The sequence below is a fragment of the Crotalus tigris genome, unplaced genomic scaffold, assembly GCF_016545835.1.
Source record: "Crotalus tigris isolate CLP2741 ecotype Arizona unplaced genomic scaffold, ASM1654583v1 scf7180000017560.2302168, whole genome shotgun sequence".
Lineage (NCBI taxonomy): Eukaryota > Metazoa > Chordata > Lepidosauria > Squamata > Viperidae > Crotalus > Crotalus tigris.
In genome coordinates this window covers 26,509-44,392 of record NW_024096474.1, presented here as the reverse complement: position 1 = coordinate 44,392, position 17,884 = coordinate 26,509, and the positions used below count along the sequence as shown (strand labels likewise).

The window sequence follows — 17,884 nt, the reverse complement described above, 5'->3', positions numbered from 1 at the left end:
TTGAGTAGTCCTCGACTTACAACCGGTTGGGGGTCGTGGCATTAAAAAGGTTGAGAACCACTGTACTAGGAGCTTGCACATTGTTTTGCTGTAAGCTCACTATCTTTTTAATTAAGAGATTTATATATATATATTCAGAATAGAGAATTTGGTAAGGTTCCAGGCATAACTTCATGGTTATCTATTTTAACTTCTGAAACAAGAATATTTTAGACAGTCTAATAATCTATAGCATAATATTTAAACATTTTGATTTGGAAAAGCATACTTTTTATCATTTTAGTATTGAATAATATGCACACAGTTTAATTCTCACCAATGGAGTGGAAGAATTATTTTTCTTTTCAGTTTAACTCTGCACGAGTTTAAACTATGCAAAGAGAAGTTGCATAGCTGAAGGAAATTAAAACTGGTGACAATATAATTATACCTTCTATAAAAGATCAGAACTTTTATACTAGAATGCATAAAGCATGATATCTTAGTTTATGCAATCCTTTTAACCACTATAAAATCATTGTAGGGAATATCTCAATGCAGCCTTTTTGCAACCACAATGATTTTAAAGAAAAAGAAATATAATAATTTACATAATTATTTACATGTAGTAATTTACATAATAATTTACATAATTATATAATCATAAAACTAAGATTCTGACATGATAACGGGCTTATTTTAGGATGACATGGTACAGAATTTTATGTAATTACTTTTAGATAGCGAGTGGGTTCCATCTTGATTAAGTGAATCTGGTTAAATATCATATACATCAGGGGTGTCAAACTCAATTTCATTGAGGGCCGCATCAGCATTATGGTTGCCCTCAAAGGGCCAGGTGGGTGAGGCTGGGTAGGCGTGACTGGATGGCCAGCTGAACGTGGCTGGCTTCACACAGCTCACTCAATGTGGCTGACTCAGTATGGCCAGGTGGGTGTGGCTGGGTAGGCATGGCTGGGTACGTGCAGCTGGCCCCGCTCTGCTGACTCGGGATGGCTGGATTGGCATGGAACAGCTGCAGTTAACAACTGAGGCAAGAAAGGTTGTAAACTGGGGCACAACTCAACAAACATCTCACTTAACCACAGAAACTTTGGGCTCATATGGTCGTATGTCGAGGACTACTTGTTCTTACCTGGTAGGGAAAATATCATGTTCATGAATAATTTGTCAAACATTTCTACCATTCTTGGCAATGTGCAAACCAGACCCTTGTTTCCATTCTTAAATTTGAAGACAAATACTGAAATATGGTTTTCTCCTTCCTTTTTTGACCAGGTTTATTGGTTAGGTAGAAGCACAGTTTCTGAAAAGGGTGCTTATAATTGAAGTGATTTTCCATCACCAACATGAAGAAAAGTAGGAGTGTAATGACTGTCCCTACAGAAGGTGTAAGTATATACATACATACGTATGTCTGTCCCTCTGTCTGTTTCAGATAAAATATAACTAATCTTGTATTGTTGTTAGATACTTATTAAGGCTTTAATGCTGATTATATTGATGGCTTTTAACTTGTACGTAACGTCTTCTGTTGTAGAACATTGTCCAAATATAAATTTATTGAATAAATTAATACTTTGTGAAAAAAACAAATTATTATAAAATGATGGTTGAAGATGATAAAACTTTCAGAGATGGCTTAAATAACTTTTTTGCTTAGAGAGAAAACAATATCTATATTTATGGCTGACTGGAAACCCCTTATAGACTGTTTGTATAAAATGGGAAAAATGCACTTATAATTTGTGGGTTTGATGATAAGATAAATACTGGATAATAGAAAGGAATTAGCTTTCTTTTATAATAAAATAAGAGATAATTTTGTAACTGTATGTATTTTTGCTGCAAAGGACATAGGAACCCCCTTCATTTTATTTTTGTTCTTTCTGCATTTTTGTCTTTTTTCTTTCTTTTTTGTCTTTTTTCTTTTTATAAGTTTGTGTTAGTTTTTATGTTCTTTGTAAAACTCTTAATAAACATTTATATAAAAAATAAAACATTATATCCTATTATGTCATCTACCGTAGGATAGTCTCCAAATATAAGTGATAATGATCAAATATATGTCTGATGTTGATCACAGTGCTCTAACACATGTTTTTTAAAAAGCTCAAACACTAACATATTCTGTTAGGGGTATTGTTCTATCCTTGATAATTTTAGGTAACTTTGTGGTATATTTTCTAGCTCTACAATATTGTTTTAAAGAAGAAGCAGGTACAGTATGTGTTTGAAATATGGTTATCCCATAAGATCTTGGCATTTTTATTTCCAACATTTTTTTCTTAATGACCAGTAACAAAGACTTTGGCTTTTAACAATATCTGTACGCAATGTCAACAACTTCACTTAAGTAAGCACCCTATCCAAAGTTTTTTTTTTCTGATTTATATGTAAGTAAAATTAAAATTTTGTTTTTGCCCAGTGTATATCTTTTTACATATACTATATTCAGTGCTTCCAATTTTTGTTGTCTGTTAGCTCAATTTGGGCAAATATTTCTTGCCTTTTTTCAAGCCTTTAGTCAACATTACTTTCTTATTGTTGTTGAAAGGTTATTGGTTCCACTCCAATGGGACTCGTTACTTGTATTTAGCTGAAATAGTGTTTCTGATTATTCAAACAATGCAACCATATTCAGTTTCTATTTCTTTTCCATTACATAGAAAGAGAGCTGTATTTGTGTGTAGATACTGATAATGCTTACATCCCAGTAGTTCAGTTTTGATTTAGTGTCTGAATAGGGTTCAAATCCTAGTTGGGATTTGCAAAAATTGAAATGAAATTTTGGGAGGACATGGAATAAATTAATGCTTTTGTGAAGAAAGAAAAAAATTTATTATAAAAGTAATACCATAACTTATTGAGTCATGTGTAAAAGTTAATGATGTGCTTAATATTTACATTCAGACTGATGGTTGAATTGCAGCACATTTCATTTTTCCTCATTTGTAACTTTTCTTTTTAGTGTGAAATTTAATGCTTATTTTAAGAATCCACTTTATAGGAACTGTCTGTGTTCAATTTTGTAATTAACTAGTGCTGCAATTCTAAATTTTTATATTTAGCTTTATAAAATTGCGTCTTATGTAATTCAGTTTTTTATTTGTTCTTTTAGAATGCAAAAGATTATTTAGAATGTCGTCTCAGCAAGTCTTATAGTGCATCTAGCAACACCCTCGGCATAGATCTCTGGAGAGGAAGAAGATGCTGCTCTGGTAATTTATTATTACCACCATTATCTCAACGACAGAGTGAAAAAGCAAGAACACCAGATAACATTTCTAGACCCACAACATTACCTTTACTGACGCTTCCTAGTATTGCCATCACTACTTATCAGGATAGGTAAGTTGTTTCTTTAAAATTTAATTGTAGAACTTTCTTCCTGATACTGAAGTCGCAGACATATTTAATAGGGATTAGTGTACTATACATTTTTAAAAAATGGTCTGATTCCATATTTAATTTTAATTGTACTTTCTATGTCATGGCCATCTGACCTCGTCAGGAATTAACATATTTTGTGCTGTATCTGATGAAACAGACACAGGCATTCCGGGCTGCAATGCAGACTTGATCATCCAGCTGGAAAACTGGTCTAGAAACATTCCTTCAAATATAAAACAGCATATGGGAACAGCAACATCCACAGCAAATTGCAGTTATGCTAAAATAACAACATGATGTTTAATGCAAATACATAAATCGCCAAATTTTTGTGATTATGTCCTGATACATGTTACTTAACCCAGATGGCCAAGTATGAAGATAATACAAATCCATGAATATAAATGCTATAACTGTTGGTGCAACTTGTTCCTTTGCTGCAAGCACATGAGAACATATTTTGAGTTTTTCATCTTAAGACTGTGGAATGGATTGTGGATAAGAAGTTTAAAATATTCTTATGGTAGAGATGTACTGTACAACCTGCGGCCAGCCAGATAATCAGGCCCTTTTGCTTCCTCAACTTCTATTCTCCACTAGCCACATGGTTCCAATTACCTATGTTCATATATTTTTTAGAGTGATACCTGAGAATCAGTTAAGATGTAAGGGCTGCAGATCACTGTAAATCTGCCTCTGTGTTAAATTTTAACAATTAAGTAAATTCAAGGTAAAAATACACTTTTAAGATCTTGTTATGTAAACATCTTTGACAGGTATCAAAGTGGTTTGTCTGCTCCTTGATTGAGGGAAAAGTTTCTCACTCCTACTCAGGAGGAACATTAGCACATTTCCAGGGCAATGAACTAATTTGTACAAAGCAGTCAGTTTGTAGTTTTCCCTGAAAATTTGGTGTCCTTTTGACAGTTGGTGTCCTTTTGACAGTTCTCTCCCCCCCCCCATATAGTTAATAGCATGTAAAGGAGAGTTTTCAGTAATCTGGGGAAAAGACAGAAGGAAAAGATGCTGGGTTTAAACTCAAGAGAGTTTGAAATGTAGATACCTTATACCCTCTTTATTTTTTTATGCTGTTGTTCAATTTCTAGACCACTTTTTAACAGGTAAAATGAAAACTTTATTTCAAATTATTATCCCAGTAATATTCTGTATCCTCAAAAAATATTCAAACTTCAATGTTTTTCTGCTTGGATGTCTCTTACTGTCTATATTCCTGAAAGTAGGTGTTGTCAAAATGTCCATACTCTATAATATCTTTCAGGGTATGAACTGAAGATTTTTCAGTTAGATGACTTAAAATGATTCCTATTAGATGAAAGTGATGTCTTGTTGCAAAAAAAGGAAATAGAAAATGCCATATTTATTTGTTCTTACAACTTCAAAATAAACAACAACAAAATCATGCATTTTACCTTACATTTCCTAACAGATTAAGATTGAAGAGCTTGTTTCCAATTTACTCTTTAATCTTTACAGGTTTCTGTTATTCTGTGAAATGATCTTTAAATATAATACTTCTGTGTGCATTTTAAAAACTGAAAACATATTCAACTTAGAGTGAGATAACATCCAGGCAATAAAAATTAACAAAAGTACTTAACAAAATTCCGTATGTCTCATGTGGGTGGATAAATATGCTTTTAACAGACTCAGTGTTAGAAATATATATATAATGAATTCTGAGCTAAGTTTTATAATCAATTTATTTTATGGTAACATTTTTGTATTAATTTCCAGGAATCTTAGGTTACAGGTAATTAGACAAAATGTTCAGATTTTGACACATTGCAAAACAGGTTACTGTAATAAAAACTAAGCGTTATATATAATTGCTTCATCATCATTATAAAGAGGCTTTTGGGAGATAGCCATATGCAAAAAAAATTTCAAGTAGTTTTTAAAATGTACTTTATTTGTACTTATCTGAAAAAGGAGAAAAGAGAAAAAAGAAAAAAGCTCCCCAAATTAAAATATTCATATATAAATCAAAGCTAATATTACATATACTCATTTTACCCAGTTAAACTATTAACATTTAACAATAAGAGAATGGGAATTTATATGAATGAGATATGCAATTCAAGTTTTTAAATTATCTTCAGCTAGGATTATCAATTTGAATTTTTTTTATTCAGCAATAAAATATTTGTTCAAATGCAAAAGGAATATTTAGATCAAATATAATTGGTAAAACTTAGTAACTGAATGTGCAATACACTATCCATTTCAATTGTCTTCCTTCTAATTTTAAAACTATTAGTCATTGAAAATTCATTAACATTTGCCAACTCAATTAATCTTGCAGATCAAAATTAATCTGTAAAATAACTACTAAATATATATCTACTATATCACATAAGCGCATTATATGAATCAGTGTTAGTGTGTTGAAGCTAGCTGAACATTTTTATCTAGGTATTCTGAAGACGCTAACATGATCATAAAGATCAAATCTGAATTAACGTGCTATTACATAGCCCATCTGTCTAGTAGCTAATATAAAACATTGATAATTCCATATTTGCAAAGATAATTAGACTGTAACAGATTTAACTTTTTAGGGGGGTCCACTATGCCAATTCCAAGATGGTATTTGAAGGCGAATTTCCCACATACAAAGCTTCCCATTCGTTATTCTGAGAAAGAATATATGCTTTACAAAACAATATGGAACAATACGTCAAACTGTTCTCACTTTTAGAAAAAGTGTCTGTGTGTTTATTTTTCATTTTAAAGATCAATTCAGTTGGAAACTGCCTTCCTGTAACTGAAATTAATTATACTATGTCTTTGCTCTGGAATCATGGACAACATGTTTTGTCCTTTCGTGTGACATTTTTTCAGATATTCAATTAGTGCTTTCTTATCTCCATCTCAGGCCTTCTTTTCAGTATGACACATGCTCATTTTCATCAATATCTCTTCAGAACTTAATTTTTAGACCTTTCCTCCTCTGAAATTATTATTTGAGTATTTCTGAGTGTGGTGCTCGTAACCCACACAACACGTACAATGGAGTCTGAGCATAGCACAATAAAATAAGAGATACTTTCCATAATTTGAAAATTATATTCATCTTACATTTGTCTTTTTTATAGCCAATTATCCTGCTGCCTTATACTTTGTGGTCAACTTTTCCAAGATTTATTTTTTACAATTTCTTTAATCAAGTCAGCCAATTCTTATTCTGCAGTCATGTATTTTAATTTTGCTTCCTAAGAATATGCATTTGTCTCTATTAAAATTTAATGCTGCTGTTTTCAGTTTGATCAAACACTTTGCTAAAATTAATATATAGATAGATAGATAGATAGATAGATAGATAGATAGATAGATAGATAGATATATTTAAAGCAAACTCATAATCTATAAAAGAAGTTATCCAATCAGAAAAGGAGAAAAGGTTAATCATATTGATAAATACATTTTGAACAGATTGCTTACAAGGTGATTACATATTGATCTATTCTAAAATTTTCCCAGTTATCGATGTCAAGTTGCCTATTCAGTTTTTTTCTTTGCATTTCCTTCTTTAACACGTCTTGGAGTTCATATGTTCCTCTTAAAACCTTCATGCATTGTTAATGATCAGAAGTGAAGCTACTGCAATTAGCTGGGACACATCAGAGAGATGCATTTAACTAACTGGCTTGTTGAAATTATGCTGAGGTTGAGTTTAACTTCTATACTGAGCTTGTTGTCAAGGTAAAAACTAACCCCAACCCTAACCCAAATCCCAACCCTAATCCCGACCCCACCTTATCCCTAACTCTATAAAAAGTAATAAAATCTATACAAAAAAATAACTATTTAATATTTCAGAAATACGTTCAGGGGCAGTAATACATAAAGCATCTCTTTAAGCTCACATGGACAATTCTATTTCTGTTTCCTTTCCCCAAAAATATAAATAACCAGACTGTTTAGCACTAAGAGACTGATGTTTGAATTTCTGATGTGTAGTATCTGAAATGTAAATAAGTACAGAAATAATAGCATGTCATTCTGTGAAATTGCTATGTTGTGGTACTTTCAGGCCTAAGAAAGACATTGGCATGTGCTTATTTCTGGGGTAATTTGCATTTGCATTTTTTCAGCACAAGGCCTCGGTTGAAAGCTACTATGACCTTCTGTGATTGTATGATGACAGTATGTTCAAAAGCTGAACAACCTATTTTAGTGTCTGCTGCAGGGTATTTAAAACTAGAACTATACTCTTTTTTAAAATGCTGAACATCTGTTGATGCTTGTGGGTGGTCAGTTTTCTGCCTCTGTACACTATGCCTCCTTGCTCCTAGATTTCAGGAGATAAGACTGCTTGAAACATTTGTTGTTCCTTTTCACAGGAATTGATGGTCATACAACTAGACATATGCATACAACCCAAAGTAACAATATTAGAGTAGACAAAATGTAGGTCTGCCTGCAGAGGGACTCAAAAAAATCAGTATGGCTATTGTGAACACACAATTGAAGCCCTGCACCTTTTCCACATGTTTAAATATCATACAATGAAGCAGTGCTGTGTTCATGCAGTTGCAACTGATAGTTTTATGTTTTGACCTCCCCCAGCCTATGGAGGCTGCTGAGTGAGGAATTTTTTTGTTGTTGTTGTTAGGTTACGACCTGGAGTAGAACAAGTGGGACAGTGATTTTTATTTTGTGTTTCATCAGTTTTGATTACAGGCTATCTTCAAATTGTTTTGCAGAAGGGAGCAAGTAAGAGTAATAGCAGTACGAGGCTGCTCTCAAAATACAGTATTATGTTTGGTATCAGATCTGTTTCATGTTCTGTTCCACAATACAGTGTAGGGTCAATCCAAGTTTGAAAAGCAGGCATCATATAATCTGTGTTTGTATGGTTTAGAAAAACATTAATGAATTAGATTAATCTCAAATTCCTCTTGAGGTTATAGGCTTAAGAGAATTTATGGTCAGTTCCTCAATTAGTTCTACATTTAAAATCTTGTCTGGACTCTGTTACTCTGTTAATTTATTTCAACTGATTGAAGCAGAAAGGTATACCAATAATTGTATGCAGTCATTGGCCTTGGACATCCTGTGTGACCTTTTCTTACTGTTCCAGCAGTAAAACATTCAGTTGCTCATAGGGGCTTTCTGGAAGATATAGTTATTGATCTTTTAAAAATGATGCGCTTGAACTATGGGTAAACAATCTATAATTTTCTCAATAATTTGACATGACTGTCTGTCAGAACATTTCCTGGTATACACTTTTTAATTGTTTTCCTTCTAGTTTATTAATTCATAGTGTTATGAATGTTCATCCAGCTAGTAAACTCCATCCAGTTGCCCAATTCTACCCTGAATTAAAGGATTACAGGGCCATAAAAAGGGATTTTTTTTAGTATTATGAATGTTCATAAACTCTCCATTAAATATTTGGGTTTACTTCATAGCTTTCTTTTGTCAAATGTTTGATTGCAGAGTGGGCAAATTGACAAAAGAAAAGCTAGGTTTATATAAATCAGGGGTGTCAAAACTGCCAGCTTGCGGGCCGGACACGTCACGTGGAAGCCGTGCCCACCTCATTGCCGGCAATGGCAAAACCGGCCCGATACATTGCACGACGTCACGTGACGTTGCGAGTTTGACATGCCTGATATAAATAATGTTAAATATGTAATTGAATAATAATTTAATAAACTGTATCAAACCAAAATGATTGTTGTTGTTGTTAATTGTAAAGTCGCGTTCGACACATCGCGACCCCATGGACTACGTTCCTCCAGGCCTTCCTGTCCTCTACCATCTTCTGGAGTCCATTTAAGCTCATGCCTATTGCTTCAGTGACTCCATCCAGCCATCTCATTCTCTGTTGTCCCATTCTTCTATTGCCCTCAATCTTTCCCAGCATTAGCCCCTTCTCCAGTGAGTCCTTCTCATTAGGTAGCCAAAGTACTTGAGTTTCAACTTCAGGATCTGGCCTTCTAAAGAGCAGTCAGGGTTGATTGCTTCTAGGACTGACTGGTTTGAACGCCTTGCAGTCCAAGGGACTCGCAGGAGTCTTCTCCAGACCATAGTTCAAAGGCCTCAATTCTTTGTCGCTCAGCCTTTCTTATAGTCCAACTTTCACATCCATACGTTGCAGCTGGGAAAACCATGGCCATATAAATAAATGCCTCCTTGTATTATAAAGAAACTAGTCACTGTATTTCTTATTATAACAATAAATATAGTAGCTAATTTCTTTATAACACTATTATTATAATAAACATAGATTAAATAATTCAACCATCAAATCATTTTAATTCCCTCCCTTTATTCAAATATGGGCTATTTTAGTGTAAATGTAGATAGAAATAAATGTATTGCTGAACAAATGGGTATTGTTGCCTCTCAGAAATGATATTATGTAACCATTTCTATTCTTAAAACAACTTGTATCTGAGCAGCCACTTTCACTGAACTGGTCATGTTAACTGAGAATTCTGAAAGTTACAGTCCCAATTGATTTGGAACAGCTGAGATTGCAGACACCTGATCAGGAAGATCAAGCACAAAGCCTTTTTCCTGCTTGGGTGATTATCTACATACTATATAGATAATATAAATTTTAGCATTTTTTTTCAGAGTTGCAATAGGAAAAAAAAATATATTTGCATCGTAAAATAGTTTTATTGTGAAATGTGAGATTATTTGAGATAAAGCTAGTAAAAACATACTGCTTCTTTATAACACAAGAGGGCATTGCTGCTTCTTTTTTCACATGTGGTAAGAGGGTATTACTTGTTCTTAATAAAATATTTGTTCCATTGATTATAGTCATGATGTATAAAATGCTTATGAAACCAACTTTTTAAAGCAAGTTTGAATTTAATGTTATATGTCGTACTTGGTATTAATGTATACTACTATTCTGTAGTGTTTTAATAACAAAACCATTATCCTGATCTATAAGGAAAAAACAATATATGTCATAATTAGGCCTTGCTTTTCTGAGATCAATCAAATAGACACAATACTGGGAGCTGGTTGTTATAAAAAGTGGAGAAAAAAATGGGAAAAAAACATAAGGGCTTTCTGAAGTTAAGTAAATTACTTTTTGGTTCAGCTGTGATGCTGCCCAAAATACTTGTTTCATGTTGTTAAAACTGAAATTGCAAGATGGATAGTTTCCCACCAATTCTCACCTTGTGCTGCCTCTAGATCCCTGATTCTCATCTTGGCAAAGTTAAAGTGGCTTGACACTTTATACAATTTCACCTTGTTTTTTGAACTGAGTGATTGCTTGTGTAGAGAAACTAAGTGGGCAATGAAGAGAATGAGAGCGGAGAAGCTAATCATGATGCTTTCCCATTGCTGGAGATGGGGTGGTAAAAAGCTCATTGAATATACTAAATATTGTAATGATGGCAACAATGAGGATAATTGCAGGGCAAGATGAACAGCTTCTGCAGAGATTTTGGGAATTGAAGTTGGCAGTGTAGAAGTGCTCTTAAATAAGGTTTCTTAAGTCATATGCGGGTTTCAAACTACACTTCAGACTGTTGAGATAAATATGCAATAGGTGATTCTCTGATGTTTGAACATTTTAATCTCCAATTTTATCTGGAGATTTATTATTTGAAACATGCATATTTTTTAATAGCAGACCAAAAAAAAAAGAGATAGCAACTTTTAAAATTTACAAAGCAAGGAATTAATTTTAAGTAGTGAAATTTGTGTAGTTTCTTCACAGATAAAGAGAAAGAAACTTTTCAGTGAAACACTGAGATCAGTTTATTATTATTCATATTTTCACTATTTTTTATTTTGTGATTATTTTGCTAAATTTGCTTCTTGCAAACAATGATGATAATTTAAAATCTCCAATAAAAGATAATTATGATAGGCTACCCTATTGGGCTGAATCTCGTAATAACCCACTTAGATTTTTACTTGGGGAACTTTTATTTCTTTTACCAATAACTTCGTCCTTCAGCCAAGCCCTAAAAAATAGAAGGGAAATGTTCTATATCCCAAACCTATAAATATAATACTAAACAAACCTGATGACAGTGATGTAACCAAGCATTCAGGTATATGAGAAAGGTTTATATGAGAAATTCCCTTATTAAGTCAATGAAGCCTCTATTGTTTTAAAATAATTTATTGGGAAATGGGAAATACAGGAAAAAGAGAAAATCAACAATCATAGGTATAGTATTTCAAATAAAGAAACTATAGTAAGCATAGCTACAAAACATCTGAAATCTTATCTTTCAATACTTGTTCTAAGAACACATCAGAGAAGATGGTTGGAGAGAAATACTGAGACTCTTCCTTGTAAATGTTGATAGGTCCTTCCTGTTCCTCTAGCACAGTGGTTCTCAACCTTTTTAATGCCGCGACCCCCCAACCGGTTGTAAGTCGAGGACTACTCAACCGGTCGTAAGTCGAGGACTACTCAACTGGTGCAGCACCGTTTGCAGAATGGGACTTTTGGCGGGCTCAGCAGGGCAGAGACAGCCTGGACAATTCCTATTGGCTTTTGAAAGCCAATAGAATTAGACTCTATTCAAGAGAGTCTATTCTATTGGCTTTCAAAAGCCAATAGAATAAAAGGGAGTAGCACAGCTAAGGAAAAGGGGGAAAAAATGGCGGACTGCGTTGTTTGGCGACCCCCGTGAAATGGTCGTTCGACCCCAAATGGGGTGCCGACCCACAGGTTGAGAACCACTGCTCTAGCAGGATCTTCACTTTCATGGGATGCAGAGTGGAATGATCCTTTGCAAACAAACAAAATACTCTGTTTTTCATGGCTGAGTCTAGCCAGCAAATCAGAAATGATCTAGGGCCTAAACCTTCCTTACTTGGTGAAATAATAAAAGCCCAACCTAGTTGTCATCAGCATAAATAGGATTGCATGGCAGAAGCTTTTAGAGGAAACAAAACTGAAATCCATTTCTTTAGATTTCTCAGCATGGGATTAGTTAATTGGGTGTTTTAGGAACACTATTGTGCCATCCCAAAACACCAATTAATTCTGTCTATATATTTTATTGCAATTGTTCTCCAGTATTTGAGGGGCTGCCCCAAAGAAGAAGGGGCCAACTTATTTTCCAAAGCACGGAAGGCAAGACAAGAAACAATGGATGGAAGCTAATCAAGAAGAGAAGCAACATGGAATTAAGGAGAAACTTCCTAACAGTGAGGACAATTAACCAGTGGAACAGCTGGCCTTCAGAAATTGTAGGTGCTTCATTATTGGAGGTTTTTAAGAGAAAACTGGACAGCCACCTGTCTGAAATAATACAGGGTCTCCTGCTTGAGCAGGGGGTTGGACTAGAAGACGTCCAAGGTCCCTTCCAGCTCTATTCTGATTGATTGATTTTGATTCCAGTGGAATCGACTACAATATGTGTTCAGACTTGTACGTAATTTTCTCACACTTTCTAGTTCCTTTCCCTGCTTACCTCCTCCTTGACCTTTACCCTACCTACAAGCATACCACTGCGTAGACCCTTGTGTGCATGTCTTGTTCTCATTGATGCATTTTTAAAACAGTATTTTTAAAAACAAGGTGGGATTGAGATGTTGAGAGATGATGCAGAATGAAATTGGCTTGCCTTTCTAAAAGATTCAAGAGTGTCAAACAGAGAATGAAATGTAAAAACCTCTTTCATATGGATTGTAAGAGTCCATTAACTACTTCTTAAAACTTTTTAATTTCCGCTTTTTTTATGCAGGTGAGTTTGAAAATTTATATCAAAATGACTCATTAATCACTGACATCTTCAGAAACGTACCAATTAGTCAGGTTTTGAATCATGGCTGTAAGCTTTGAAATGTGACTTCTAACTAAAGTCATGACAGGTCATTTGTTCTCACATCATAATTCTAAAATATGTTTTTCCTTGTCCTTGGAGTTAATTTTATACTATCATTAGCTCTGGCTAACTGAGGTGGGCTGAAAAAAAAATCAAGATAATTACTAAAGGGCAGTAAAGCATTAGAATTTTCCAAGCTTCTTTGCTGCAAATTTATAGTTCCAGTTCAGATCTGGTAGTCCTACATTTGTTAAATTTGCAATTAGCAAAATATATTTTTTTAAAAAGTAATCATTCTGAAAACTTTTTTTAACATAATACATAATGCTGAAGTCCCCTGAATAAATTGTGCATGATGAAATAACAACTGCAGCAGAAACCTGAAAATAATGGTTTAAGTCATAAGTTAAATTTTATTACTGTACTTTTAGTTATTAGTTTGGTCTACCAGATCAACAAGTAACTGAAAAGTTGGTTTTGCTCCTAGGCCTGGGATTAGAAAGCTGCTTAGCTCCAATTGTTTTTTCTCAGCGGTATTTTTGAAGTATTGTAGTTGTTCCCTCCACATGTTCAGGAGTTCTTATAATCCTCTTCTAATTTTTTTTGTTTTTTGTTTATCTTATTATATAAGACACACAGAGTTGTCTGGAACTAAACAGCCTCTAAATTTAATCAATTTAGTATTATTGTGTATTTTAATATGCATGATATGTATCTGCATTGTAACTTAATTCTTAAAGAGAACTTGATATATTGAGTGCTGGTATCTCAAATGTCACATAGAAATTCCCATTGCTTGCTTGTTCACTTTAGGTTTGATGGTCGATACTGTGTTCTTTTGGATAGAGAGCAATTCTCTGAAATCCTATGATTTGAAATAGCAAGCAGTAGTTTAATGAGTCACCTTACTAAATAGCAAGGAATTTAAGTGAAAAGCATGCTTCTAACCATTTACTTAGCATCTGTCTGCAGTCTTCAAAGAAGCTGCATTTTTCTCAGAATCATACAGTTCATTAACTGGGGTAATTCAGTGATGAAAATAACAATGGCAGTAAGTTTTCTCAACAGGGAAAGGATTTCAGGTGCATTCTGTGGTGCACCCTGAGTTACATGGGGCAATAGGGAAATTTGAGCGAAGTTTACATAAAGTCAGATTTTTTTAAAATGTTCAGTTCCATTTACAATATATTGGCGTGTAGTAGGAAAAAATATATGAGCACATAGTTACATAAAGGAAGAGGTGGTATCCTTCTGGGCAATCTGCAAGAGATAGTACTGGGTGACCCAGTCTTGCAGTGGTTCAGCTGCTTTCTTCAAAGCTGGTCTCAATTAGTGTTGGTAGGAAGCAAGAGGTCCAGCCCATGTCTGCTCCTTTGTAGCTTGCCTCAGGACTCTTTTAAACATCTATATGAAAGTGCTAGGTGAAATAACACATCATGGGATGAGGTATGAACAATATGACAATGATACCCAATATCACATCTTCATTCCTGATGATCTAAGTGATGCTGTAGCTGCTCTCTTATGGTGACTGGTGGTTGTAGGGGTTTGGATGGTGGACAACAGGCTTCAGCTGAGCTCTGGTAAGATGGAGTGACTATGGGTTCAGGGGACCTTGGGATCTAGGAGTTTATCATCCTTAGTTTTGGATGGGGTTGCACTACCCCAGACAGATCCGATATACAGTCTGGGGATTCTTCTGGAGTTGCAACTCCTGTTCAAAGAGCAAGTGACAGTTGTGGTTAGTGTTGCACCTTTCCCTGGATCGTGAGGCCCTGTACACAGTAACTGATCCCAGTTGGATTACTGTATGGGGATCTAAATGGGGCTACCCTTGAAGAGTATGTGGAAGCTACAATTGATACAGAATGCAGTGATACAGACAGTTCTGGAAGCCTTTTGGGTGGCACATATGACATTGCTGTTATGTGAGCTGCACTATCTGCCAGTTTGCTTTCAGGTCCAATTCAAGGTGTTTGTCATCACCCTTAAAGTCTTTTATGGCATGGGCCCATGGTATCTGAGGAACTACCTTGCCCTGATGGGACTAACCCACCCCGCTCATTCCAGCAGAAAGGGTCTACTTTGCATCCCGCCAGTCAAAGAATTTCAGGTGACGAGGTCGAGAAGAAGAGCCTTTTCTGCTGTGGCCCCTTGCCCTAGCAGAGGTGAGATCTGCCTCCACATGCTTAGCCTTCTGGAAGAGCCTAAAAACTTGGTTCTGTTGCTTGGCCTGGGGCCCCAATAGGGGCCTGCAACACGGGATTGCTGATGGGTAGAGAAGATTCTCACACCCAGGCCACTTCTCATCTTGGTTCTTATTTTTTAATGCTTTTTATTCCAATTTTAATTGTTATTTAGCAGTTTTAAACTTTTTATTATATTGTAAGCTGCCCAGAGTTGTTATTGTGTTCCCCAAAAATAAGACCTGGTCTATATTATATATATATATATATATATATATATATATATATATATATATATATATATATATATGCCTCCAAAAGAGGCATTAGGTCTTATTTTTGGGGGGTGACTTTTTTTTTCCTGACACATGTCTCACCTCATGGCAGTTGTACCAACAGCCCCATCCAGGAACTGCATGGCCGCCATCCCATTTCTTCTGTGATGTGCCAGTGCCACTGCCACAAGGCAAGGCTAGTGGGGGAGGGAGGCCTGGCTACAGGGGCCCTTTGGCATGGTAAGCAATTGCGGGGTGCGTGAGGCAGCTTCCCCTCTCGCCTCCTCCTCCGCCTCATGTCTAGCAACCAGACACTGTGATGGAATGGGTGGCTGGCCGCCTGCACAGGCTCTTACATAGGGCTCATTTTTGGGGTAGGGCTTATATTAGGTCCAACCCCCAAAGTCAACCTAAGTCTTATTTGGGGGTCAGGTCTTATTTTTGCAGAAACACAGCATATGAATGATATTGGCATAGAAATTTAATAAATAAAATAACATTTTAATAAAATTGTCTGATCTGTATTGTTTTTATGGACATATTAGAATATTATTAGTCTATATTATATATGGTACATATTATAAAAGTATAATAACAAAAGGATAATATTTTTACTTATTCATTGATATTGTCCTTAATATCTGTAACACTTTTCTACAGAGCAAGCATGCATTTTTTTTAAAGGTTAAAAAGAGACCAGAGCTGTTTATAACATCCAATATAGTCTATAAGAAAATAGTTTTTAATTACAATCTACTGTTTCTGGGCAATATAAATGATAGCTTAGTTTGGAAAAGAGAATTACTATGATTAAACACAAGTTTCCTTGACAACCAGTTAGATGTCGTGAATGCTGAATTGTTTGGGAGCTGTATATAGTCTTCAAGATTTCATCTAGAAAGGGATCTTTCTGTTTGCTTATATTTTGGTATGATGTTACGATAACATTTTGTACAAAAGTTTTAGAAGCCATACAGAATTTTAGAGCCCAGTTCATTAAACTACTGAGGATTAACTACCGTAACTGCATTGTTGTTTTGTTGTTTGTGCATTTATTTAAAGACTGATTTGCTTCTCCATTGAACCATGAGAATGTGCCAACAATACTGGAAAGGGTTATTTAAGGCCATATCCCTTTTAGATAAGCTTCATTGCAATAATGTATTACATATACATACCCATGATGTTATTTTCTTTCAGGGGTGAAAAACATCATGCAGAGTGGAGAAAAGTAATAAGAAATAATAAGCCAAAGGAAATAAAGACATGAGAATAAGAAAAAGAAATTTATGCCCACACTGTTCACTGTACTTCTCTGTTTCTTTCTGTCCTTACAAACCATCATTGCTTCAAATACATCCATACAGTGCTTCAGTTATCATTTCTACTATGAAAAAGTTCAGAATAAATATTAATATAAATCCTTTGTCATTATTTTGGGATGGAATGGCAGCCTGACAGTTAAAAATCATTGTTTTGGACATGAAAGATCATGAGTTTAATAATAGCAGACAGGCAATGAGTTAAATCTAGCATTTGTGCTTATTCCATATTTACTGTCTGTTTACAATATATATTTTGTGATTTTAATGCTATTTTTTATGACAATTACTCAGAGCTTACATGATAACTGTTGGTAATTGTGTAAAGTACAATAAACAAAACTCAAAATGTAAGGCTACCATATGAACCAAGGAAAAAAATGGTGCAGTAATAATTATAATGACAACAACAGGATATTATAATGAACTTACCACACTGAGAATATTTATTTTCAAGAACATATCCTAGCAATAATATAGAATTAACAATGGTGTGCTTTTCAAATTTTACCATAGAAACATATAATGAGCCTTGTGATCTACAAACTGCAGTGATCATAGATTCAAAAGAGCTGGACTGAAGCTGATTGCTGGAATTAGAATATGACTTAAGTAACAAAATGTCTACAGTCTAGACTGTCAGGTCTCTTAACTTATGAGGTAAAGAAAGAAGCAAACAATTTATAAGATCATAATACCCAAAAGTTCAAATGACAACTGTCGTGAAAACAGTCCAGTTTTTTTTAAAAAAATATACTCAAAAAGCCAAACAATATTTGATTTTAAAGGTAGGCTTGCCAGATGGAGGACAAGAAGACAAAAAAGAAGACATCTTCTCTTTTGCTGAATGTCTGGTCACCCCAGTCTAGACAGGACAAGGAAACCTCAATTATTTTGATCATCAGAACTGTGTTCAG

The 17,884-nt window shown here is 34.6% G+C and overlaps 1 protein-coding gene across 3 annotated transcripts in view; it reads left to right on the top strand.

Moving 5' to 3' along the window:
* Positions 1 to 17,154, top strand: part of LOC120310014 (cAMP-specific 3',5'-cyclic phosphodiesterase 4B-like) — a 41,817-nt gene extending 24,663 nt beyond the window's left edge. For all 3 annotated transcript variants that reach the window (XR_005557245.1, XR_005557246.1, XM_039347876.1), the window contains 3 exons: positions 1,279 to 1,391; positions 3,122 to 3,351; positions 16,846 to 17,154. Coding sequence is in view for 1 of the 3 variants with exons in the window: in XM_039347876.1 (XP_039203810.1) it covers positions 1,350 to 1,391; positions 3,122 to 3,351; positions 16,846 to 16,915 (342 nt within the window). In the remaining 2 variants the exon portion in view is untranslated. The remainder of the gene's footprint in view (positions 1 to 1,278; positions 1,392 to 3,121; positions 3,352 to 16,845) is intronic.
* The last annotated feature ends 730 nt before the right edge of the window (positions 17,155 to 17,884 follow it).